The sequence below is a fragment of the Chroicocephalus ridibundus genome, chromosome 4 (assembly GCF_963924245.1).
Source record: "Chroicocephalus ridibundus chromosome 4, bChrRid1.1, whole genome shotgun sequence".
Classification (NCBI taxonomy): Eukaryota; Metazoa; Chordata; class Aves; order Charadriiformes; family Laridae; genus Chroicocephalus; species Chroicocephalus ridibundus.
In genome coordinates this window covers 91,619,118-91,644,306 of record NC_086287.1, presented here as the reverse complement: position 1 = coordinate 91,644,306, position 25,189 = coordinate 91,619,118, and the positions used below count along the sequence as shown (strand labels likewise).

General features: G+C 45.0%; 1 protein-coding gene across 1 annotated transcript; it reads left to right on the top strand.

The window, feature by feature from the left end:
• Window positions 1-57: 57 nt before the first annotated feature.
• Window positions 58-21,785, top strand: COTL1 (coactosin like F-actin binding protein 1). Its single transcript, XM_063334738.1, has 4 exons — window positions 58-213; window positions 539-621; window positions 10,725-10,882; window positions 20,420-21,785. The coding sequence occupies exons 1-4, from the start codon at window positions 137-139 to the stop codon at window positions 20,528-20,530; spliced, it is 429 nt and encodes a 142-aa protein (XP_063190808.1). The 5' UTR covers window positions 58-136; the 3' UTR covers window positions 20,531-21,785.
• Window positions 21,786-25,189: the final 3,404 nt, after the last annotated feature.

The window sequence follows — 25,189 nt, the reverse complement described above, 5'->3', positions numbered from 1 at the left end:
GCGGCAGCGCGCTCGGCACTGCGCGGCGCGGTGCGGCAGCGGCAGCAGCAGCGGATCCCCCCACCCAGCTCCGCGCCGCTCCGCGCTCCCCCCCCCCTCCCCCCAACCCCCCCGGCCTCCCCGGCCGGCCGCCCCCATGGCCACCAAAATCGACAAGGAGGCGTGCAGGGAGGCGTACAACCTCGTCAGGGACGATGCCACCGAGGTGAACTGGTAGGTGGCCCCCGGCATCTCCCGGACAGGCACCGGTGCGCTGTGATTCCCCTTCTCCTCTCCCCCCTCCCGAAAGGGTGACTTTTACCGACCTTATTCCCCTTCTCCTCTCCCCGCCCCCCCCTTCCTCAAGGATGTTTCTTTTACAGTATATTCTTCCCCATCTCCTCTTTTCCCTTCCAAAAGGCTGACTGTTAAATATATTACTCGCCTTCCCTTTTCCCCTTCCCAAAGGGTGGCTTTTAAATGTAATATTCCCCTTTTCCCTTTCCCAGAGGGTGACTCTTAAATGTATTATTCCCCTTCTTTTTTCCCCTTCCCAAAGGGTGACTTTTAAATACAATGGCTCTACAATCGTCCCTGGAGACCAAGGGGTAGACTATGAAACCTTTAAAAGGAAGTGCACAGGTAAGCTCCGTCTCGATTGCTTTGGCACCTTACCGTGTTTTTCACTGCCCGGTGCAAGGGGGGAAAAGGATGGGAGAAAACTTGGGTAAACTGGAATTAGTGCTGCTGCTTCCCCGAGTCTGCCCTGTCCTGCATGGTCGGGTTTCCAGCCGCCACAGAGCGCAACTCACTCAAGTCCATAGTCCAGCTGGTCCTTTGTCTCACCCTTAGACTTAAGGTCCTTTGGGCTTTTTTCCCTCCTTTGCACAATTTTTCATTGCTTCTTCGTTCTAATAAAGATAAAATGCTTAATTAGAAACGGTCTCCTTGTTTAGCGCTGCAGTTTCAAAGCATTGCTGAAGAGCAAAAAAGACTCAATGTTTGTGGCTAAAAGGATGCAGTCATACAGTTCATTTTGCAATAAAATTCTTCCGTAAATTGTGTTTATAGTGCTAAAGTAACTGCAGTTAGGCGACTTGCTGGGATTTTTTAAGAATATGAAACCTGAGAAGAGAGTGGTTATGCTGAAGATTGGCTCGAACAATACAGCACTGAAAACAATCGTATATGTGGCATTGCACAACCGCAACAGTTGCGGCTCTAGGTTTAAACGTGGCAGTTGATTGTTCAACTGTCAGTTGTAGAACATTAACAAGAGAAAAGAAGCCTGGGGAAAATGAAAATAAATTGAGGAATATTTAACTTCATCTGATCTTAACTTTTGACGTGTTTTACAAGAGTGGGCTTTGATTTCTCTCAGAATAACTTATAGGGGGAAATGGTATAGCTTTTCCTTCTGTCCTGGCTGCTATTTACCAGGTGACACAAGATATGAAGCATTTGTAACTAATACCGGACTATAACAAAGTCTTCCTCGCTCATCTAGTTACTCTACAATCGAGCATTACGGTTAACCTGTACTTTTAGAATTACGTATCTGTACTGTGAAGGAACTGTGTATTGAGCAGCTTCTCCCTTCTCAAGGTGGGGCGGGTCCCGGAGGCACTGTAGTCAGAGTCCCACGGCTACTGAAACGCCAGTGCCTGTCCAAATCGGTCTGCCAAGTCCTAGGGCTTGGCTATATTGTACTGAGTTGGAGAGGAGAACTTCCAGTAACTCAAATGAAGGCAGGACTGGTCTGATCAGTCAATAAATATCATAGGAGAAAAATACGTTTTAGTCCTTGGAAGGCAGCCTGTAAATCAAGATGGTTTACACTGCTCTGCTATGACATTTGCAGCGGGGTCTTACTAGGATTAACACAGCTACTCGTTTCCAGCTGTTCTTGAGACCTTTGCAGGGAAAATTGTCAAAACCGAAAAGGATCCCCTTGTAGTTGATGTTAGAAGAGCTGATACCCTGTACAAGAACTCCTTCCCACCCAACTCTTCTTAATGGCACCATAAGAAAAAAAGCAATTCCCGAGCATACAGGGAAACCCTGGGCTCAGCACTTCTGAAGTTCATGCCAACATTATCTAAAGGGTTAGTAGTTTTCTTGGGAGGTCAGCAGCCTCATATCTCAGTGCCATGTTCTCGGTCTCTCTTGTGGCCAAGATAACTGAGCATCTCCAGCGTCTCCAGACATCTGAGGCTTGCAGAGGAACCTTCCCCATTTATTTTCTCTCCTTGTTTTTACGGAGTCCCTCTCTTATTTTTTCAGAACTATTTTTAATGTTTTGTCTGGAGTGGCACCCTCTCAAGAACAGTTCCTATCTTCCTTACTGTAGCAAAGGGAATACTTTTCTCAAGTGGCTAAGCAGGCAGAGGGGCTTTGGCAGAGAGCAGTCACCGGTTGGGCTGGGCAGGATGCGTATAACAACTAATGGAGGCACATATTGCACTTTGGAATACGGCCAGTTTTATTTTCTTGCCACCATTTTCATGTGCCACACCCTTATTTATAAACAGGGTATTAAAGCAGACAGAGTTTAAGGAAACCTGGTTTCCTTAAACCAGCAAAGTGCCAAACTGGCCCCAATACTGAAGCATTTTTACAGCAAAAAGGAAATGTTGCATATTTTAGGCATTAGCACAGTAAGGGAAGAGTTAAATAAAGGGCATCTGTGGGGTGGACTGTGGACTATTGTTAGCCTTTAATGTGGAGATAAATCCCTTATAACTGCTCCATTGCTCCCTTTCCCTCTTCCTTCTTTCCCTCTTCCTTCCCATGCGCCTGGTATGGGCAAGAGGTTGTCCTCAAACCTACGTCTGGAGCACAGTTGTTGGAGGCTTCAAGAGCTAGGCAAATTCGGGTTCCGGGTTCTTGGCTAAGTGCTAGAAAGGATCTTCCTCCACCCATGAATTACGGTGCAGCAGTTGGGGAAGCAAGAGATGCAAGTTTCGGTGCCTCCATCTGTGCAGCAACCCTTTGCCTGGACCACTAGACGTAGTCAGAAAACAAGGCTCCTGCCAGCAGTGAAGTTAGAGCTTTCCTCCCATCTGGAAGAAAGGTGCCAAATGTTACTATGAAGTAGAGCTGGCTGGAATATTTCTACTGAAACAAAGTCAGTAAAAAAGAATAGAAAGGGATGGGAAGAGCTGCTAAATATTATTCCTTGCTATTGCTATGTCTCTTCCCTCCTGGTCCACACCCCACCTCTTCTACATTTTGCTGGAGGGGAGAAGAGTTACTATCAATGCAAACAGATTCAGAAAATGTCATTAAAAGATTAAAAAAACTGGCACCAGAATAAACTTCCTTCCTTGTTTTGAATTCCTGTTTTGTGAAAAACGCTGCCCTGAAAGCCACAAAGTACTGCAGCTGCCTCTGGTAGAAGCTGAGCATAATTGGGTGGTTGAAGGTGAGAGCGGGAGCTGGAATTGAAAACCTCAGGGTGCAAAGTGTCACCAGGACCCTCTGTCAGACCTTGCTCTGTTCTACTTTCTGCACCAGCTATTTCAGTGCCGTTCTGAGTGGCAAACATCTGTGTCCTTCACTTTCTTTAATAACCATTCTTATTAAAAGCACCTTCGGCATGTGGTACATATTGCGTCCCTCCAGGGCATTAAATTACAGAGCAGGCGGTGTCAGTGTGTGCTAATTCATGTGGCTCTGACACCAAGAAGGTCTTTTGTACCGCTTTGGAAGACATTTGCCTGTGGTGGATATCCTGCCTTGTGCAACAACAGAGGTTAGGAAGGGCTGGAAGGGGTTGTTGGTAGCAGGGTTGTATTTTTGCTTGTTCTTCCCCCCATACATCGCCCTTTTCATGCAAACCATGGCCCAACCCATTACTGATTCTGCAAACCTCCTGGGGGAATGAGAGTGGTTGAGGACAAAGGGAAAAGCAAGAAACTGAAATTGCTTCTTTTAATGGAAGTAGCAGTTCAAAAAGACCATGTTAGAAACCAGCTCTCTGCAAACCTCCAGCAACACCCCGTGGGCCGCTGTTGAAGGAATGCACGACAGAGATGCTGAGCTCCTGGGGCAGTGAGGCCCGTGCCCTGAGCCAGGAACTGCTGCTGCCCCCGGTCCTCCTTGTGCGGGTTTCATTGCTCCCACTGCTCTACTCTCAGATACGCGTTGCACATCAGACCTACACGTGACCTGTGCTGGGGTGGAGGCTTTCTCTTCCTAAAGCACTTTACTAAGCTTTGTGTACTAGCAGAAAAGTTTAAGGAACTGCAAAATCAAACTACCATCCTTTTCCCATCCCACTGTTTGGGGACAGCAACTGCCACTCTTAAAGGAAGGACACATGGTAAGAAAAGCTTCTTTAGTGCCCTTTTGTTCGAGGTCCCAGGATTATGCTGCAAACACAGCCTGAACCCTGGATTTTTGCATTATCAGTTGCTGTCATGCTGTTGCTGTCAAGGTCTGTGAAAGGCCGCAAGACGACTCAGACATTTTGGCTGGGGGCTAGTAGACTCTGCTTTAGTCTCAGGCAGTAGTCTTCTCTGTCCTCCAAAGACCAGCCCCAGCTGTGTGAATGTCTTTCCTCCAGCCTATCCCAAAGTAAAGTCAAGGAGGTTGGTTTAAACCACAGGCACTTCTTGTATGATTAGGAGGTGGCTGCTGGTGGCACTTCCTCTTGCAGTCCTGCATAATGACCAGTGTACGTGACTGTCTTGTCCTTTGTCTGACCTAAAGAGTCTGGAGACCAAAGTTGAGGACATTAATTGTGTCAGGGTCATTAAACACACAGTGTAGACACCCCCTGCGTCTTCTGGCTAAGGACTGTTTTGGTTGGGCTTAACAGCACAGATTACCTCTGCATTAAACAAGGACTTAATTCAAGGCTTTTGATCCATTTTACTTCACGGTTACAGCCCTTGCCTCTGCAGATGGCATGGATCCAGATGTAGCATTAATTTGGTGTTTAGTAGTACGTGCCATCAGTACACTTCAAAAAAAAAAAACAGCTGAGCTGGTGGATTTGAAGCCAGAAACACAGATAAGAGTTGAAGGTTATTGTACGGAAGGATGTGAAAGCTCTTGGGGTTTTTTTGTTGTTGTTTTTAATTTCAAAGTCTTATAACTGGGCTGGTGATGCTGTTACTGAGAAGAGTAGAATGACATGCAACCGACATACTGAACTAAAAGTCCATTCGAAGAAATCCGCTAAAACTTTTCTGTGTGCCAGTAATACCTGACTGCACCAGACAGCTTGCCTCAGTTTCTGTATTACAAAGCAGCAGAGCATTGCATTGTCTCTGTGGTTTATTTTAATTTTTTAAAATGTGTATTCTGCCCTTAAGTAACAGAGAGGTCGGAAGACTGCGTTTCCCCCATGCCACATGTGAACAGTCGTTTTTCAGTGCATCTCTGACAAAAGAAATAATGAGCCTTTCATTTGGAAAGCCCCAGTCCAGATAAATAATTGCAATGACAGCATGAAATGGGATAGTTATTCATGTGTCTGAAAAGATCAGACCAAAACCACACTCTGCATTCAGCACAAGGAAGAACTGAAAATCTTTGGTCTGACATAAATACTCTATAAAATCATTTCTGGTTGACATAAAATATTAGGAAGAAAATAGAAATAGAACTGGCTGCTAAGACAAAAGCAAGCTCTTTGGGGTTATGACAATTGCCCTATCAAGCCTGGCCTGCATATAAAATTTAGGAGCTCAGAGTTGCGAGATCACCCAGATTCCGTTTGCACCTTAGGTTGTAGGAAAGATTTGTAAAAATGCACGAGGACATATAATGAGATAGGTGCTTATCTGTATTTGGCTACATCTTAAGTTGCTAAAATGGGCCTTGTAAATCAGTCTCCTACTGCTTTTGTTTTTCCTCTTTAATGTTTGTCTTGCCTGCTTTCCCTTAGTATCTATTTAAAGGAAGACCTGGGGCCATGGGTGGCTTATGGGAATTTCACACTGTCTTTGCAGCGTTTCCCTGCCCCTGTGCCCTCCCTGCTCGCTGTGAAAATCCTGCTCTTGGGAGGGTCAGCTGAAATGGCACGTGTTCGGCAGCGATCTCCTGGCCTCCAGCTGGAACTGTGGCTTAGATTGTCCCTTGCAATGGACAGGAGGTTGTTTTAGGGAATATTCTCATTCATTTTTGTGGGGGTAACTCATCAGGTCGAGTTCTGCACTGAAATAGTAAGTCTTTGTATTCAGTGTAGTTTTGCGATGCTTAATTAAAATAGCACGGCTGTGGGTCTGCATTTTACCACCCGGTGGTAGGCATGAGAGCAGGTAAAGAGTGTTACATCTTTTGCATGCCCTTTGTTTTGGGGCTTCCTGGCCCTTACTTCTGGCCGACAAACACGACCATTCCTTCCTTCAGGGAAGGGGAACAAAGATTAGCTGGATGCCCTGTTCCTCCCACCCTGCCCTCCAGTACATACCCAGGTCAGGAGAGAGACCAGTAGAGGACCACTGTCACTGGGGTAGCATCAACTCATCCTGATGAAACGCTGCTGGTGGCTTCACTGGAGGAGAGAAAGCCAGACAAGTCAGTGTGGGGTCATCCTCCCCACGCACTCGTGCCCTGAGCGCCCTGTACTCATGACAGCCACCCCAGGTTACACGGAAAAGGTGTGGTGTCCCAGCTACAGCATGCCCTGTGGTTATGGTGCCGAAGTCACACATCTTGTATTTGTCTTACATGACTTAATGAACATGTCTGCATGGCAGCATTGCATCAGAGATATAAGGGTTTCAGTTCAGGGTTAGAGAGGGGAAAAAACAGTGCAGTAAGAGGAAGGGAAGGTTTTCTGTCTGCACTTCTAGCCACGTGGCTACAGGGGGGACTGAGGAGGTGGAAAATTGACAAATGAATCTAAAATGAATCCAATTGAAACAAACAAAATAAATCCTTCATGAAACCTGTCACGTGCCATCAGTAATTCATTGTTGGACAGAACACAAAAGCAGATCGTTCCATCAGCTGCCTTGCTGTATGTGACCTTGATTTAGCAGGCAGGTGAAGCTGGGAGTGGTGGCCTTATCTTGGCACGTCTCTGGCTTGGCCATTCAGAGCCGTAAGACTAAGAACCGTGAAGCTCTTGACAGTGTATTTCTTTCCTGCAGCTATTATCTTTTACTGATGAGTCAGTGCATTTTAATCTAATGGGGAATTTTTTAGTATAGCTGAACCAAAGGGTCTGAGTAAATGAAAAAGAGAATCCCATCACGGAAATCTCTACAGCTTGGCATCGAGCTTTGCTGACAGCCAAGGGCAGCTTAATCAGTATATTTGGAAAATCCTGCCTACTGATACGTAAGGGGTTTGGAGAAAAATAATAAATGATGCTCATTAAGGCATTAATGGTACTTTTCATTGTTTGTACAGCCCTATTGTCCTGCTGTACAGCCTTAGTTAAAGGCGTAGTGATATTAGTAGGAATTAACATTGTTAATTTCTGCTGTTTGTAACTAGTGAGACCTTCTCAAGTAAAGCTGCTATTTCGGTTCTACCCAGAGCTATTATTTGCTTCTCTCTGCCCTGAAATTCATGGCTTAATGACTAGGAAGATGGTTGCATACAGCTAGGCAGGATTTCCTCTTTCAGAGGAAATCTACTGTCTCTCTATGGTTTGTTAGATTCCGCCTCCCCAACCCCCAGCAATTCCTAAAACCACTATAAGTGGCTTTGTGTGAAAATGGGGGGTGGGGTGGATATTAATGCCTTGAGATTTCTAGGGAAATTGGCACTGATCGCCTTGATGACTTCCAGCGGAGCGAGGTGATCTGCTAGCGTAGAACTGATTAACTGTGAAGGAGGAAATCTGGGTGTATAAAAGATTTTGTGTTTTGATCCCGTTATCGCTCTGAACATGCTTCAGACTAATTGTGAAACTCAGCCACTTCTGCTTAGGGATTTTGACCTGCAGTTGGAGGGGCTCATACCCAGGCTGAACTAGTGCTAAAAATCTCCACGTCTGTCCCTGTTGCCCTTTTAGGAAAAGAGCCATGTTAATTGCTAAGGGCTCCAATTCACATTCCCTCTTGCCTTTATCTGCAGCTGCTGAAATGCTCCTCAGCTGCTGCAATTCACAGACTGGCACATTACATTAAAGCATCGCGTATTGGTAGTTTATATTAAATATAAACTGGAAACTAGCAGCTGAAGAGCCTGTTCTGTCTACTGTGGGGATACAACCTCCATGGGGAGGCAGGAGGAGAAAGCGCGCTGCTCGGGTGTAACCTTTCAAGCCCCCACAGGTAAACCTGCCTCAGGTAAATTCTGCCAAAGACAGTGACTCAGAGCCCCACATCTTCCTTCAGTTGCTCATTAAACTTATTGGGACTTAACATGATGAAGTAAGAGTTGCTCATAGTCGCTGAGTAGTAGGTGATGTAATAGATAAAAGCCCACCTGGAATTGCTGCGTTTGGCTCTCTCCGGTGCCCCTGATCAAGCTGCTTTCAGGCAGGATGGCAAAGCACTCAAACTGTTCTGCTGAGAAGCAAATCCTGCTGCGGCCAGTGATCTGTGGGTACATGTCAAATTAAAGTTCACGCTGACAGATAAATTCCTTCAACCTCCTTTCGACGTTGCTCTGAAAATGCACTGCAGAAAAACTTGGAATCCTTCACATTCATTCTATTGTTGCATTATCTTCATTACAAAGGGGCATATTCCAAAGCACTCTTCTGTAACAACCTTGGGTAGAAGGGGCAGGGATGGAAACCCTACATACTCAAGGTGGAAAGTGACGGGTCCAGGGGAAGGGCTGTGACACGGTTACAGTATAGTAGAGGCCAGGACTTGATGACATTAAAGTGCCTTCAGCACTCTGTTCCCATAGGAACCCCAGTACAATTCTTAGCAGAGTGTGGCCTCCTTTCCTGTCAGATCTGGGAAAGCAAGGTTTTTTCATAGAACTGTTAATAGTAACATTAGGGGATTTACTGTCTCTCTTCACCTTGGGTATTTCCTGGCTGTCGGTTCATTTATGGTTCTAATCAATCTTGGGAAGAGGATTTACTGTCAGAAACGGGAGTCTCTCTGTGCATTTCTTGTACTTGCCAGTAACAGGGTATCTGAGAGAGAAGTTTTGTCTGCCTGCACTGTCGATACAGATGATTCTTACCCTCCTTCCAAAGATCCATCTAGATTTTTCTTTTGAGTAAGCTCCCTCTTTCTCTTTGTTTCAATTTTGAAATCTTCAGAGGAGTTTGTCTGAAACATTGTACAGGCTCACGCACCCCCCGCATACATTTTGCAGTTCTCCCCAGTAGTCCTCTGTCAGTGGCAAAAAGGTACACAGAGAACAAAATAGGGAGAGCATAGGTGTGTTTTTGTCAGACTTAAAAACGTCTTTTATCAAGGGGAAGTGGTCTTTACTCACACTTTGGCAAAACAAAGTGTTAAAGAAGTTCTGACATCTTTCAGAGAACATCCCACTTTTTTGCATGGATTTCTAGCAGCTTATTTTCTGGGGATGAGCAATTTAGCACTGCTTATTCCCTATCCCTGGAGCTCCTGGGGCTGTCCTGACCGTTCATGGAGCATGCTGTAACGGATCCAAGGATGGGGATGTTGGCAAACGTTACTAACCGCGTTTTCACCTGGCAGTAGTCAAGACAGCAAATAACTATAAAACATGTTGAACTGGTCACAACAAGTGTAACCAGGATTAACATGATTCTTTTCAACCAGCAAGTTTGTTCTTCTATTTTGAGTCATCTCATTTAATTTAAAAGGTCTTGAGTGACCTGTAACAGATGAAGTAGCTATGATTAGGTATATTCCACGATTGCACAACTGTCCATCTGCTCTGCTTTTCTGCACAATCCTGGTTGAAGGCTCCAGTATTGTGCACGCTACCGAGGCTGGGGATATGAGTAGATGGTATCACACGCTCTGTAAGTGCCTGTGATTGTGAAGGCGTCCAACTGCCTCAGTTGATGAGTCACCCTGCAATGAAGGAACGAACTCTTCGAGACAAGGAGTTTACAAGGTTTTTACACATGTGGCCAGACTAAATAACTCTAGTCTGCTGTGATATAGCAGAAACCAGCTGTGAAACAAAGATCAGAACAGTTTTAAAATCCAAGGCCTTTGGAAGGAGTAGAAAAGCACATCTGGGGAAGTAATTGCAGATTTTTCTTTTGCTCCTTCTTCTCCCCTCCTTCTTTGAGTTTCTTTGAGTCTCATTTCTTCTATGAGTTTACAACTCATACCACAAGTGAGACAGAAATGTTGCTGAAGGGAAGGAAAGGATCAGATTTGCACAATGGCCCGTTTCTGGATATACGTTATAAAATGTGACCCTAATTCTGCTGTCCTGTAAGAAAGAGACACTGGGAAATCACTTTCTTCCCTTCTTGACCAGTGACCTGCAGATGAATGATCTGGCTGAATGTAAGTGGGGTTAGCTCTGTGCTCTTGAGCTGCCTGTTGACTGTATTTTAGCCACTTCCAAACTTACTAGCAGCACGCTGATGTGGCGTGGGGTGGCTGTCACAGCCAGCTTCCTCCCAGTTAACTCAGAGCACGCTAGGAAGAGGCAGACCTAACACTGGCAAAGTGCACCTTGCAAGTGAAAGGCATGTGAGCAGAGCCCCTGTATTGCCCTGTTAATCCAGAACGACGGTATTGTAACACAGGATCAGTGCCTTGACTTGGTCTTTAAGTTGAGAGCAATAGTCTCACCCTGGAAAGTGGCAAGGCGAGGATGTTTCTGTTTTCAGTCACTTTACCCTTGTTGCTTTGTCTTTCCAGATGATGTTCGATTGTTCGGCTTTGTCCGATTCACCACCGGTGATGCCATGAGCAAGAGAGTCAAGTTTGCCCTCATCACTTGGATTGGAGAGGATGTCAGTGGCCTGCAGAGAGCCAAAACTGGGACCGACAAGACTCTGGTCAAAGAAGTAGTACAGGTAACCTCTTACTTCTGCTTCTAACCACAGTTCTCATTGCTCCTAGCTCTACAAACACCAGCAGGAGGTAAGAGAGGGGAAAGGATTGGATCATCCTTTAACTTAGTAGTTAATCCTTTAAAAAAAAGACGTTTTCCTATTGCCTGTCTTCCTACTAGGAAGACCTAACATCTGCCCTTTGAGCACTCAGGTATAAAGAAGCACCTTTGAACTTAAGTTTTTACTATTTCATGAAGAGGGGGTATATGCTCTCCCCTTCTTGTCACCATTAAGATGTTTCCCATCTACTTCCTTGATATGGAAATCACATAATATTGAACGGTAGAGAACAAGGCAGTATTAAGCTAAGCAGATAAAATTAAACAGAAAAACCCACACCCTTGTTTAAAGTTTTCTCTTGAAGCCTTTTGTCTCAGCACAATGAATTCATGGACTGAAGTCCGAAGTCCCTATCAGTACCAATTAACTAACGGCTCTTAATAGCTAACTAGATTTGAATAGTCTTCTGTTTGGCTTTGGGCGTATCAGGGAAAAAGAGAAATGTGCTTAGTACACACCTTGGAAGGGCTTCACTTGAATTTGCCTGCCCCAACCGAGCTTATCATTTAACTCTGTCCAGGCCTCCCAGGGTACTCTGAGCTGGGCTCGCTCTGTCGGGCTCCACGCTCAGACCAAGCCGGTGAAAACAAGCAACTGCTGCAAGAGAAGGGAATTGTTTCCTCTGAAGAAGTATTTTAAGCAAGATTAGCTCTTGCAACTAAACCTGAGAAGTGGTCTTACTGCACTTGGAGAACAGGCTGACCATTGAAACAATCTCCCTCGATAATCGCGTTCTTGCCTATAGAAAGGAATCTCCCAGTAGGACAATATGAAGGATGAGAATGAAGTCCCCCTCAGTTGATTGGTAGTTTGTATGATACAGGTTATATTTAGATAAGAAGCATGAAGAATGTAAAAAAATCATATTCTCCCAGAAGATAAGCACTGGTGCTAAATCTTTCAAAATGATGACTACGCAGAGGAGTCCATCTGAAAGGAAACTTCCATAATGACACCTGAGAGATAGGAAAGCAAATCTCTGTTCATCTGAAGCATCTGAAACCATGTAATTGCAGCTGAAGATAAAATTATAGAGTACTAATGAATGACTCTTCTATGAATCACTAAGCCCAAGATTTTTAAAAAAATATGTTTAGACTGTTTCTTCCTGTTGAGTTGAATAGCATTCCTGAATGCTGTTCGAAGATCTGTCCCGCAGGTCTGTTACATGTAATTTACAATTTCACTTGTTTCATCTTTGATTAGTAGACTGAGTTAATAATCTGGTGGAACATTAACCATTCTTGGCTGTTACTTAAAAGCTTTCATATTCCAATTAATCTGTACTAAAATATGGAAACAATACAACTTCTGCTTAATTCACTTTTATTGAGCAACCATGTCTATAACCCACTCCAGAGCGTTTTGAATGTAATGTCAATGGTGATATCCTTTCCATAGGAAATTATCTTGACAGCTATTTTGAATAGTTCTCTACATGTGCAACTGAATCCCTGAGCGGAGTGGGATAAAAGCAGAACCATTTTCTTCTTTTTATGAATGTAACCTTGCAGATAATCTGTCGAAACAAAACAGGAAAAGAAAGTCCAACTGAAATTTAGTGAAGGGAATTTATCCCAGAGCTATTTCACTCTTACTAGTTCTCTTAACCTTCAGGTACACTCCCAGTCACCCCCCTGCTTCTGATTTTTACAGAGATTATTTGAGATGTGAGTTAGACATAGAAAAATATAGTTGGTTTTTTGCTGTAGTGATAAACTACAAATCTCACTCAGTGTTGGTTCATCATTTGGAATAAGTAGTACCCTAAAGTGGGAATTTTTTCTTTAAAAACCCAGAAGAGGATCTAGGCTATTGACGCAGTTTTAGTTACCCTGTGCGACAGGGCTCTCATTTCAAGGAAGTGTGGCACAAGGAGGCTTTTTGTACAGCAGATACCAGCTTTGATTTTGTGACGTGCAGAGGCGATCAGTTGGGATTCCGGAACACCAGCTCTTCAGTCCGAGAAGCCCTCAGTAAAACGTGAAGGGTGCTCGCTATCTTGTAGTATTTGCCAAAACTGTGTCTCTTTATTTAAGACTAAAGCTCCAGTGCGGGGCGGGGGGGCTGCTTTGTATCCTCTGCTACGGTGTAGCTACACTGATGAGCTACGCTTGAGCTCTGCTCAAAGCTGAACAAACGCCAATAAACATTGTTCTTCTGCTGAGATACTCAAAGTGAAAGACAGTCAGCTTGAATCCTGCCTAGCAAGCAAAACCCACCATGTTGCATCTGTAGAATAAAGAGTGTTCACACGTGGTGATTATTAATGGTCTCCTAGAAGCACCTGCCATAAGGAAAACGTAAGGGATATTTACTGTTGAAGAGTAGATTGTGGGCTTGTGAACAAAAGGATGACATTTTATAAAGCAAGGAGAGGAACCGGGTTGCCCTCACTTTTATATTCCTCTCTTGGAAAGGGGAGCAGATGCTGTGGAGTCTATAGAGAGGTGGCTTGGGAAGCAATGCTGATAGTCAGAGGAGGAAGATGCCAGAAAATCTCTCAGGAAGAAAGGACAATTGATTTTTAGCTGTATTAACTGTAAAATAACAGGGAATGGATCTCATCTGGTGCAAATAGCCATAGTTCAGGAGAACTAGCTGGAACTAGCATAGATCAGGAGATCTGCGCTAGCTGAGAATCAGGTCTTCTTGCTTATTTGGGACTATCCTTATTACCTCTTTAATGTTGTTGGGTTTTGCGTTTATTGTATTTATTTTGGATTGTAGGAAAACACATTTTTCATTTAAGGAACATTCAGTAGCTTTTTTTCACAGCCATTTATTTTCCGTCCTTTCTTCTTTACCTCATCTGGAAGTCTTGGATCATGCCTGTGACGTGGTCCAAGCAGTTCAGCTGAGAGCAGGTTAGAAGTAAGGCCAGGATGGGGAACAAGTATTTATCTGTATCTTCTTAAGGGTATAGCTAAGTACTAGTGTGTGGAGACTTTCCTGCGTAAATGGAGACACGGAGTAAGGTGATGCAGTATCCCAGCTTTTCTCCGCTGAGCTTCTGTCTAGGCCAAGGACAGAGCTAGGGGTGGGGGGCAGTAGCACAGAACGTCTCATGCTTTGCAGACTGTCGCTTAAGATCTTGGTGAGTTCAGTTCTGGGGTACAGTCTAAACCTAGATCTAAAATGAACTAAACTTAACAGCTAAGGAACTTTATGAAACAGTACGGCAGGATGACTTAAATTACAAGGCTGCATCTGTTTTGTGATCAGCAGTAGCGTGTCTTACCTTGTGCATGTGGGTGAGCTGGCAGCTGCTTACAGTGAGCCAGAGCGCCACAGACCCCACAGCATTCGTGTCCTCTGCATTGCTGCAGTTTGATGACTGTGAGCCACCAGTTGTCATGCCAAGGTTGTACCCAGCTGCCAGTAGATACCAGTTGAACAGAAAGGCTTTGGATATATTTTCTACTTGGCTAAAAAGAAAATCATCCAGACCTGGTTTTAAACGCACATTTTATGTCCCTGGCAATAAGGACGGTTCTGCCTTTTACATCCTTCATATGCACAAGCTGTGGGTTATTCAACAGCCTCAGTACAAATCCATCCAGGGGACTCTCTGTGCTCTGAGGGCCGTTGTTTTGACCTCCTTTATTCCAGAGGCCCACAAGAAACAGGTCGGTCAGCTTAAGCCCAGAAATCAAGGCTATTGTAAGCTGCTTGTCACGGCCAGGAACGGCTGCCAGCATAAGGTTCAACTCAGCCATAAAAATTCCTAAAAATTCCTGGGTTTTAAGTATAGGAGCATCGGGCCTTCCAGTGAAAGGCCCTGTTCGCTTTGAGGAGAGGCAGAGGGATGATGTTACGGTGCTTTTCTTGGAGTAAGGACAAGCCCCGGCATAACAGTTCTGGGGTTGGGAGTGGCAACTGTGGTCAGGTTTTGATGTAAACGCTGAAGAACTGAAAACAGGACTTGGTTTCCCTCTGAGCCTTGCTTCCTCGCTGTGAACGTCTTGCCCTTCATGACTGCTTTTCCTACCAGGAGATTTTAACCCTTCATTAGGCAGCGTGGAGGTCATTCTCCTGATGGGACCGAATTCCTCTGCAGGGCTGTCTCAGCAAAGGGACTGCCCAGCCATTGCCAGTTTGTCCTATTTTACACAAATTTTGACTCTTCTCTGTTCTCTTCAGCACTCCTGCCCCCACAGAGTCATGTGCTCTATTATTTGCCTAAATCACATTCAGAGTAAAACAGCTCTGTTTCTGTGAGCAAATATTCGTGGCATTTTATTCATTATTATTTTTGGTGAGGAATTTGCTTGCCTTTAGTGATGTCAGCAAGCTTGCTGAGTTCCTGCTTTGAAGCTCATGGCCAGGTCTTTTTTTGTTCACCTTTCTCTCTCTGGATTCCTCACTGCAGTGATGCTGGTACCTCGTGAGGGAGGACCCACTTATGGGGTTACTGTCCCTGGTCTTGGGACAGATACAACACATATAATTCCATGTACGTGCATTAGGTTTCTCATGTTAGTACAGTGGCCTAAACAGAAGATGGATTACTAGTTTTGTTTGAGTTTGATTTTCTGACTGCCTCTTACGGCAACGGCTGTGTCATGGTGGCTCTGAGACAGTCTTTCTCAGGAGGGTGAGTGAGAGACTGCTGGGAAGGCAAGCAGAATTGTGCTTTTTGACTGATTTTCCTATTCTGGTTTGCTGTAATGACCATACCAAATGGATATGGATTTACAAGAACTCCTAGTTCTAGACTAGAGAAAGTGGTAACTTTATAAGTAACTTCAGGCCGGAATAAGCAGCCTCTCCTCACCCCACATCTGACACACAGCCCCGTGACTTTTTCAGTGGGATGCAGCACAGATAGGAAGAATTTGCAGATCAGCTGAAATGCAGTTCCCATTGGTGAGAGATGTGTTTGCCAGAGGTTTGGGCTGCCTGCTCCCAGCTGCTGGAATGGTTCCACGTAAAAACTGGCACAGAGTAAATTTGAAGAGAAGGGTTTGCTGATAGCTTGGACTGTGATAGCAGACTGCAGGACCAGGTTTGGTGTGGCCAGAGTAGAGCGGAGGGCAGTGGTACTGTATTGCTATAGGCACTTGTCACTTTATGGCTCTCCTTGCACTCAGAGAAGCCCTGCTAGAACATAGCTCTGCTGCAACCATAGGACATGTCCTTTCTTCCCCATGACCACAGGTCCAGGACTAATACCATGCTGGAAAAGAAACATGGGAGATGTCATCTCCTCTGCCCTGCATCTGCATTGAAAATAAGATGACAAGTGGATGGGGGTGGTGACATTAAGCACAGTGGAACTGAATATTCTGAACATCACTGGAGGCTGCTGCAAGCCCCCATGTAAATAAAAACAGCAAGAAGCTGCTCAACTACCTGGCACCGTCCCTAGCTGCTAAGAACCCATGTGTCTATAGATGATACAAGGATTTTCTTTCTGGCTTCAGGCCTGCCCATGCTGGGATTTATAAGGGCCTCTGCAGACCTTTTTGGTACAGTATCTGCACCAGACAGATTTTCCCTTGGCCAGCTTAGGGAAATTTTATGGCCCCATATGCTAAACATTCAGGGCCTGGAATAGGAAGAAAATCTACTCCACCCTTTCTTTTCCCCCCCATAAAGTTGTCTGGATGAGAAAGGCTGGACTGAGCTTGCTTCACAAACTTCATGTTTCCCAGGGAGAGATGCAGGCTCAGTTTTTGCAACCTGACCTGTGTGGTTGGAGCCCTTTTATCTGTGTCGTGTTGCATGGGGGTTGACGCAGGGGGTTAGATTGCAAAATTGTGACCCTCTGCTACTCAGGCACAAAGTGAAGCATGTACTAGATAGGTATACTGAAGAAGCCTGAATAAACCTTACTTTTTAAGTTGTGTTCAGTGATTTCAGAAGCAAAGCAAAGAGGCTGTGGTCACTATCGTGTCGTGAGAGTGATAAAGATAAATGGCATCATTGTTTTTTTTATCTATAGGCCTCTGCTGACTCTGGGATGAATACAAAGGCTAGAATTCACTTGCAGGGCTTGCTGCGGTTGTAAAAAGCTTGGGGATAGGGGGAGGAGAAGAAAAAAGGAAGTGGAGGATGTAAAATGAAGACGCATGTCAGCAAAGCGAGGGCCCAAGCATCAGAGTTGTGCCCTGTGCCTCAGGCAGCTGTAACTGTTCTGCAATTCTCTTGAAAGGCACTAGATATTGGTATGTGTGAGAGAAGAGAAAGCAAGGACTTTCCTCAGACCAGGCTCTTAAGGGCAGAAAGAAAATCTGGTGGCACAAATCTGACTGAAGTCGCACGCCTGTTTGCATTGCTGTTAGCCGCTTGAAGCTAGGATCTTTCCTGGTGTTTTGCAGGAGCCAATTTGCTATGATCGGTTATTTATAATTGCAGATGACAGTCATGCCAAGTAAGGACCATCGCCTGGTCTAGCTAACATCAGACCCAATTAAATCAGTTGGGAATATTTTTATATTCTGGCAGTTTCAGCGGGGACAAAAAAGAGTGAACTCTGGGTAAGATGGCCCTCGGCTGAGAAGTGTTGCTGTTGATCATGAGTGCCCAACCTCTTCATCTGAGAGCCAGAGTCCCTCCTGTCTTCCTGCCCTGATGACACTAGAGGCAGTTTCAACTGTCTCTGAAATACTTATATGCCTCCTTTCACCTTAAGATTTGCGCCATGAGCCAAAGCTCAATGCCAAAGAGCTCAAATAGTGAATTCAGAGTCACGAGAGAGGCTATGGCAGAAGAAGGGTCAAGGAGGATATTGAAATCAGGAGTTCCAGGCAGCAAACTCACCCGAAGCATCTTCTCCCCTTGGGACCAGGTTTGATGAGGCATCGTGGTGGTAAGAGCTGTTGTGAAGAACCAAAGAAGTCCCCGACAGCGCCTGCCAGCAGAAAGGAATAAAGAGTTATTAATAGCAGTGACCCAGATTGCACTCTGAGGGTACAAATCTGGCACAAGAGGTGGCCCAGTCAGCTAAGAGGATATTTAAGAGTGGCTGGGAACATAACCCATCTGGCCACTGCTAGGGGGAGATTGTGCCAGCCTTGCAAGATGTTTCGGTGGCATTGACATGAAATAGTGGCTGCTGCCCACAGATCATCACCCAGGAATCATCTGGATAACTGTCTAGTTGAGAAGACATTTGAGTAATTACAATTTCTTCGTGGTACATATAATTTAGTTCCCCTCTGTTCATGCATGAGTGCACTTGCAGTTTTAAATTCAGAATCAGCTGGATTCTGCAGCCTGGACATTGAAGGAAACCCTCCCTGCATTTCCAAAATACACATATTTTAATGCAAGCCCTCTCAGAACTGATTGTACAGGCCTTCCCCAGTTCTCACTAAAGTCAAGGCAGAGACTAGCACTGAAGTTGCGTCGTCTTGTTTCTTGAGTTGAGGAAAAGTTGTTAAACCTGTTAGCATGTAGAAAAGATGTTGAAAAGGCTCAGCTCAAAAATCATGTAGGTAGCACACCTCAGTGAGCATCAAATAGCTGAAAACCATTTGTTTGGTCTTGGCAAGAGCTAAGCTTTGCAAAGATCTCACACAGGAGATCTGGAAGTAGGACACTTGTGAGCATGACCAAATCTGATGTTTTGAGCGGTCTGTCTCTTCATTTCCTATCTCAAAAAAAAGGTTTCTTTCTCTAAATGAAAAATTTCTTTCCCTTTTCCCCTGAAATCTGCTAAGACACGTCTGAGTGCCTGTCATGTCTGTCTGTCCTCACACCAGAAAAACCAACCATTGAAGTGCAGAGCAAAATGGTGCCGTTGTTTATTTCTAAGGATTTTGTCTAGCTGCTAATAAACTAAAGCAGAGCAGACAAGGCTTCTTGTAGCTGCTATAAGCTTTTGGGTTTTTTTCCCCGTAAGCAACTCTTCAGTAGTGAGGATTTCCTACAGTGTGAAACAGGATCAGCTGCAGGCTGGGAGACTGGTGTGGGGGAGGGAGCTGTTTTGCTCTCCCTTCCATTTTTTCCACCGCATGAAAGAGGTGCTGAGGCTCTTTCAAGCTGAATCCTTCTCCACCCCCTCCTTTACCCGACTCTGATCCCAAACTGAGACCCTTGAGACGCTGCCAAATAAAGAGCTCTCCCATGGCTTAGAGTCTGAAACCAATTAGAAACGCCCCCCCCTCCACAGTTGTGCCGGGGCTGTTCTAGCGCTGGGGAGACCTGGACAAGACGACTGCTGCTCTCTCAAAGCATTGCCTAATTCTCCCAGGCAGCCTCCATCACCTTTCGGGGCACTCGCTGCCCAGGGAGCCAGGCATTGCAGCTTTCCTGAGACATTTCAGTAGGGCCGTCCGGATTTTAATTCATTTTTTTTTATTGTCAGTTTGTCCCTGGCCCTGCAGAGAGCAATGGATGCTTGTGTTTTTCACGCTGTCTAAAAACCTCTGCGGGTTGGGGGGAAGGGAAAAACATATACAGTGTTTTCAGTTGTGGTTGGGAAGTGAATGAAAATGCTAAAGCAAGAATCAAATGTGCGTGTTTGCATGAATGCCTGTGCACACACATGCATGCTACCCTTGCTCTGTGGCAGGAGGGACAGCCCCCACAAAGAAGCAAATCCCTGACTGTAGGGACACTGCCGTGACAAGTGCCCTAAAGGCATCGTGGTATCCCATTCACAGCGATCTGTTCTGAGAAAGGTTTTCTCTGTTCACAACCTCCCATCACAGCATGCTGCCTAGGGCTTCCCCAGCTCCCGTAAGTTGCAAAGAGCATTCAAGCAGCTAGACAGCTGCCCTGCAGTACACAAGTGTATTAATAAAGCGTATCCTTAAAGGTCATTTTGGATCATTAGACCACAGAGCATAGTGGAGCCTATTAACAACACCAGCAGCCTGTCTAGTGCAGTATCTTGGTTTTGGCCATGATGTGTATTCGATGGTTGAGAGGAGGAGTCAGTAAGTCTACTGAAGTAGACTTATTTGCTCCTGGTACCATCTACGTGTTGCTCAATCTTTAATCGAAGCATCCTCCCGTCAGCTGGTGGGGTACAGTACTGCAGCGTACTATGGCCTCCTTGTTTTGGGAGAAAGGCTTCTAAAAAAGATCAGGGCACAGACAGGATTAGTGACTTGACAAAGGTTATGCTGAGGGACTGTGTCAGTTAGAAGGTCGACAATTTTGAGCTTTTCAGTTTTCATACTACTTAGGAAACTTGACCTAACCTAGACTGTGCATTTATCACTAGGAAAACTTGTTTCATAGGGCAGGTTTTGGTCTTGCAGCCAGTGACTTTAGAAGTAGGAACATAAAATTTCTCCAGATTAAGTCTTGGGTTTGGCCATCACTAGTCTTCCGTCTCATCCACAGCTTTCTATTTATCATCCCTGCCACAGCAGATGAGGGTACACAGCTCATAAAGCCATGGAAGCTGGATAAACACCACTTTATTCAGGTACTTGGACAAGTATCCCCTTTTGTGACAGGCTTTTTCTTTATCTCTTGCAGAACTTTGCCAAAGAATTTGTGATCAGTGACCACAAAGAGCTGGATGAGGATTACATCAAGAACGAGCTGAAGAAAGCAGGGGGGGCTAATTATGATGCACAGACTGAGTAAACGCACAAACCTCCTGGCACCATCACCTGGATCTCAAAGGGAGGGGAAAGGCACAACAAACTAACACAACTGAGAGATGAGGCAACTGAAATCCCCGGCTTTCTGTCTGTGCACCTAAGAACTCCCTTTCTTTGCATACAGCGGACTTTTCTTTTCCATTCCATCTCATGAAACATCCCTCTCTGGGGTTCTGTGGTTGTTTTTTTTTTCCCTCCCCATTTTTTTACTCATAACTCTGTCCATGTTCTTGCATCTGTGGCATTTAGGTTTGGCTCTGCTTTGGTCCTATTCAGCAGTGTGTTCGTAGAGGCTTGCCATTGTGTCCTTCTTCGTATGCATGCATGTCTGTGTGTGTTTTAGTTGGGCTCAACCTGGTCTCTGAGGGGAGAAAGTTTTGAGGGAGTTCTGAACATCCATTATTTTAATATTTTTTAAATTTGTTCTTACGAATAATATTTTTTGCTGTTCTAGGCTCAGATCAACTTGACTTCACTCAAACTTTGATTAAATTGTCTAAGCTTAAATGGCCAGCTAAGATGTTATCTAGCAGCTTAAACAACAAAGCGAACAAACAAAAAAATTCTTCAACTCTTAATAAATGGGAATAAATTTGCCTTAAACATTGCTTGACAGTTGCTATGCTATGTGCTGCATCTCTGTCCCTCCCTCTCAAAAATAAGATCCAACATGATCTGAATGTGGGGGTTTTGTTGTTTTTTGGAAGTATCATGGCACAGTAAACTGAGGGGTTTAGAAATGTCTGGACACTTGTTCACTATTTTGTGTACATTGGTCTCTGGGTTTGTATTTGACTTTCCTAATGCTGGGGCTCAGGAGGTGAAACTGAAATGCATAGATTTCCTTTTTAAATGATGTCTGCAAAAATAGCAGCCGCTGAATCCTAGCAGCCTTCTCTGCCCATGCCCCCCCTGGTTTTTTTGCAATGAAACACAACATCTTGAGTTATTTGGGGCCTTCAGGCAGTGAACCACCCTGCAGCTGCGACCGAGGGATGGAGCAGGGCAGCTCTGTCCCAGGCCGGATGGAACATTCAACATCAGAGGCTCAGAGATAACCTGGGCACAGTTTGTTTGGTACCAGACTGTTTGTTTTGGGGGGCTTCTTTGTATGACTTTTTTTCCATCAAAGGTAACTGTCCCCAGAATTATGTGCAGGGGGAAAGCTGTGTTGTACTGGGGCTTGGGAGTCAGCGCTATAAACCCATTACAGAAATAAATGTTTTTCAAGAACAGTTCTCAGCGACTCTGTTGTTCTTTTACCTTCCCTGCAACAGCAAGCCTATATTTAGGAGGTCTCTTAATCCTGGGTGTAAGCTCTTGCAATCTTGGTGCTATTAGGAGAATTAAACACTGGCTTAAATGTAAAATGATCTCAGTGCCTGCAGCCCTTGTCTGCTCATCTCCGCTCTGAAAGGCCGAGGTGACCACAGTGCATCTGACACACTTTTTGTGCAGCAGCTCTACATCTAAATTTCCAGCACCAAAATGCCAAGTGGGAATTGTAATTAGGTCAAAGAGAATTTCACACCCACGTAAAATAAACGTGGGGAGGTCAGGAACAGATTTGGGAGCAAGAACAACACTTTCAGAGTGAAGTTTTGCAGCTTCCTGCACAGGTGTTACAATTCCGGGACTGAGCTTATTAAAACTTGTCCTGAAAGAAGGGAAATGGTTATTTTTTACAGGACTAACAGTAGAGACAGGCGTAAGTAATGGGAAAGAGCTTTGCAGAGAGCCCAAGATGCTCTGAGGCTTTGCCTTAGTGGTTCAGTAACCGCGATAAACTTTTATTTGACAGCTTGTAAGGTACTGAGACAACGATCTCTGTCTGCTCTTGAAGCCTGGAAGCAGCAGTGCAAAAAATTCATCAGCACCAGCCGTGGTGTGGGGTTTGATGCGCTGCTCAAGAAAAGAGCTCAGCACAGAAGCAAAACAGCTTTCTCAGCCACTTGAAGGTGTCTCAGCAAGACAAAGTGGAGGACTTGTGCTGCCAAGGCAAGCTGGCTCCAGGGATGGAGGAAGTGAAGGCATCACCCTGGCCTCTTTGGTTGCTTTGCTATCCTCAGTCAGCATATGTCTCCCACAGAGTCTTCTTCTAAAGACTTTCTAAATCTTTTCTAAATACTTGTCTCCTCCAGGTAACTTCTCCAGGCGTCTGTGCCCTGTTTGACAGCTGCCATTGGGGACGCCTCAGTGCCCTGCATCTGGGGCTGACTCACCAGTGGCAGCTGGACAGGCTGGGAGCGGAGAGACAAGGGCTTATCCCTCCCTTGGATTTTGTCCTGACTTCTGCAGTGGTTTGAAGTGAGACTCCAAAGTACTCATACAAGATAACCATCCCATTTGCCTTTAGTCAGTCCAGTTCACAGAATATACAAGATCCCATACTCCCTCTTTGAATCTCCTCTACGGTGTACTGGCACGTGTGGTCCCCTTTGACCACAGGAATATCAATCGTGCAGTCGCTAGTACAGCAATTGCATGAGCAACATCGGGTACACATGAGAAAAATAATGAATAGAAGGAATTACTCATTTGTGATAAGACATCGGGATAATCCTTATGAAAAAAAACCAACAAAAGCCTAATGAATGATACTAAGAGAATTAGTGTAGTTTTTTTTCCAGCCTCTATTCCATCTTCTCAGGCAGGCTACTTAGCAATACCATCTTGCCAATGCTCTGAAGAGCTTCATGGGGAAAAATCAGGATGAGATGTACTAAAGCATTTGCTGCAGGTTTTTCCCTGGCCCCACTGGAGCACAGTTGGGTCGATTCTAAAAATCCCACTGGGGACTTCTTGTTTGTACAGTCCTGTTTGCAATAGCCAAGTTAATCAAGTCCATGCTTGTCGAACCCTCGCTCAAATGTAAGATTATCTTTGTCACAAAGAATGTCTTGGAAACACAACCAGCCCCGACCACAGCCCCAGCTGATGAATCTACATCCCAGGTGGCTGCCTAGGAGCATTTGGGGCAAAATGTGTTTCAAGAATTTAATGCTTCCCTCCCTCTCTACTCATCACCCCTATAAAAGTCATCAGAATTAGACATTAAAAGGCTTTGCTTTTAAAATGTTGATTATACTTCAGCATTACCAAATGGTCTTAATTTTCCTCAAGAGAGTGACTTTATTGGTATTAAGTCAAACCCTTCTCATGTTTGTAACAGGAGCGGCTCAGCTAGTCACAGGGGCTATAGACGCCTGGTATAACTCATAATCTCCTCTGCAGGCTAAAACTTATCTCTGGGGTCTGCTGTTGCCTGGCTGGAAAAGTATTTACCCCACAGTGTTTGCATGCATTATCCTTGCTTGCTAATAATTAACAATGCAGGAAACAATTGACAAAAAATGAGCAGAAGAAAAACTGGAACATGAAGAGTAAAAGCTAAGACCAACTATTTGTGGTGCATTTGGGATCTCACGCTTGGCATACCACAATAACACAACGCAAATTGGAAATTGTCTCTATTTTAAGACTCCTCAGTATCATCTTTCGCAGCACGTTAGTATAGCTGAGCAAATGGCTGATGCTCTGATCAGATATATTAGGGACTCTATTATGGACTGTATTTTGCACCTGGAGTGGTGGAGACAAAGAAGGAATTAAGAATACCTAATTTTTCTGTAATACTTCTCAGCAGGAGGTCTCAGAGTATTTCAGAAAGATTAGTATAAACCAGACTGTACCGTTGTTCCCAGAGCACAATACCCTTGTTTAGGAAAGGGCCTTTTACCATGATTCCATGGTAAAAATAGCAAAAATAGCAGGCCATGGGCCCCTCAGCCTAGCCAGGGGGGTTCAGCCTCTTAATATATGCATTCCTCACCTTATCAGAAATGCTGATAACGCTCCATCCTGGGATTTATGCTAATGACCATGTGAGACATGGGGTTTCTTTTTCATTTTTAATATATTTTTTATATATTCGGGTGCCCTGTTTTGTGTCCATTTCAGTATTCAAAGCCTGGTTTTGCCTTATCAGCCCTTTCATCAGGCTTTAAAGACCTGCTGCTGCACAAAGGCTTGCGGGCTGTGTTACAGGAGCCTGCAGTGTCCCTTGCGCCACAGCTCAGTGGGGGCTTTGCCGTATGTCGGGGCCGGGGAGGCTCTGCTCTGCCTCCGACAAAGCGAGGAAGAGCGTGAGCGGCAGCGACAGCGCGGTGGGGCTGCGTCTGGCAAGGAACAGACTGAAACGGTTCAACGGCTGTTTTATATTTGGCATCGGCAAAGGATTTTCTATTCCTCCACATGACAAGTGCAGCAGATACGAGGCAGCATTCACTTCTAGCAAGGAGGGAGCAACAGAGCTGAGCGAAATATCCTCCAAAATCTTTTTGCTCAATACAGAGTCAGACACAGCAGATGACTTCACTTTAGCAAACTCAGATTGGGAGGCTTTTATGCAGTGCAGTCAGATGGTGGTAAAGGATGGTATGAATGGGTGACACCCCCCCCCGCCCAGACATGTTTAGGAGGCCATTGTGGCCATCAGGGAGAAAAAGGCTTGGTACACAGAGATGAAGTCATGGTTTGAGCATGGGAGACAGCAAGGCTGCTCTGAGCCATAGCAGGCTGCAACATGCGAACGGCAAATTCTCACTCCGAGGAGTAAGTGGGCCTTTGCAGAATAGAAAAT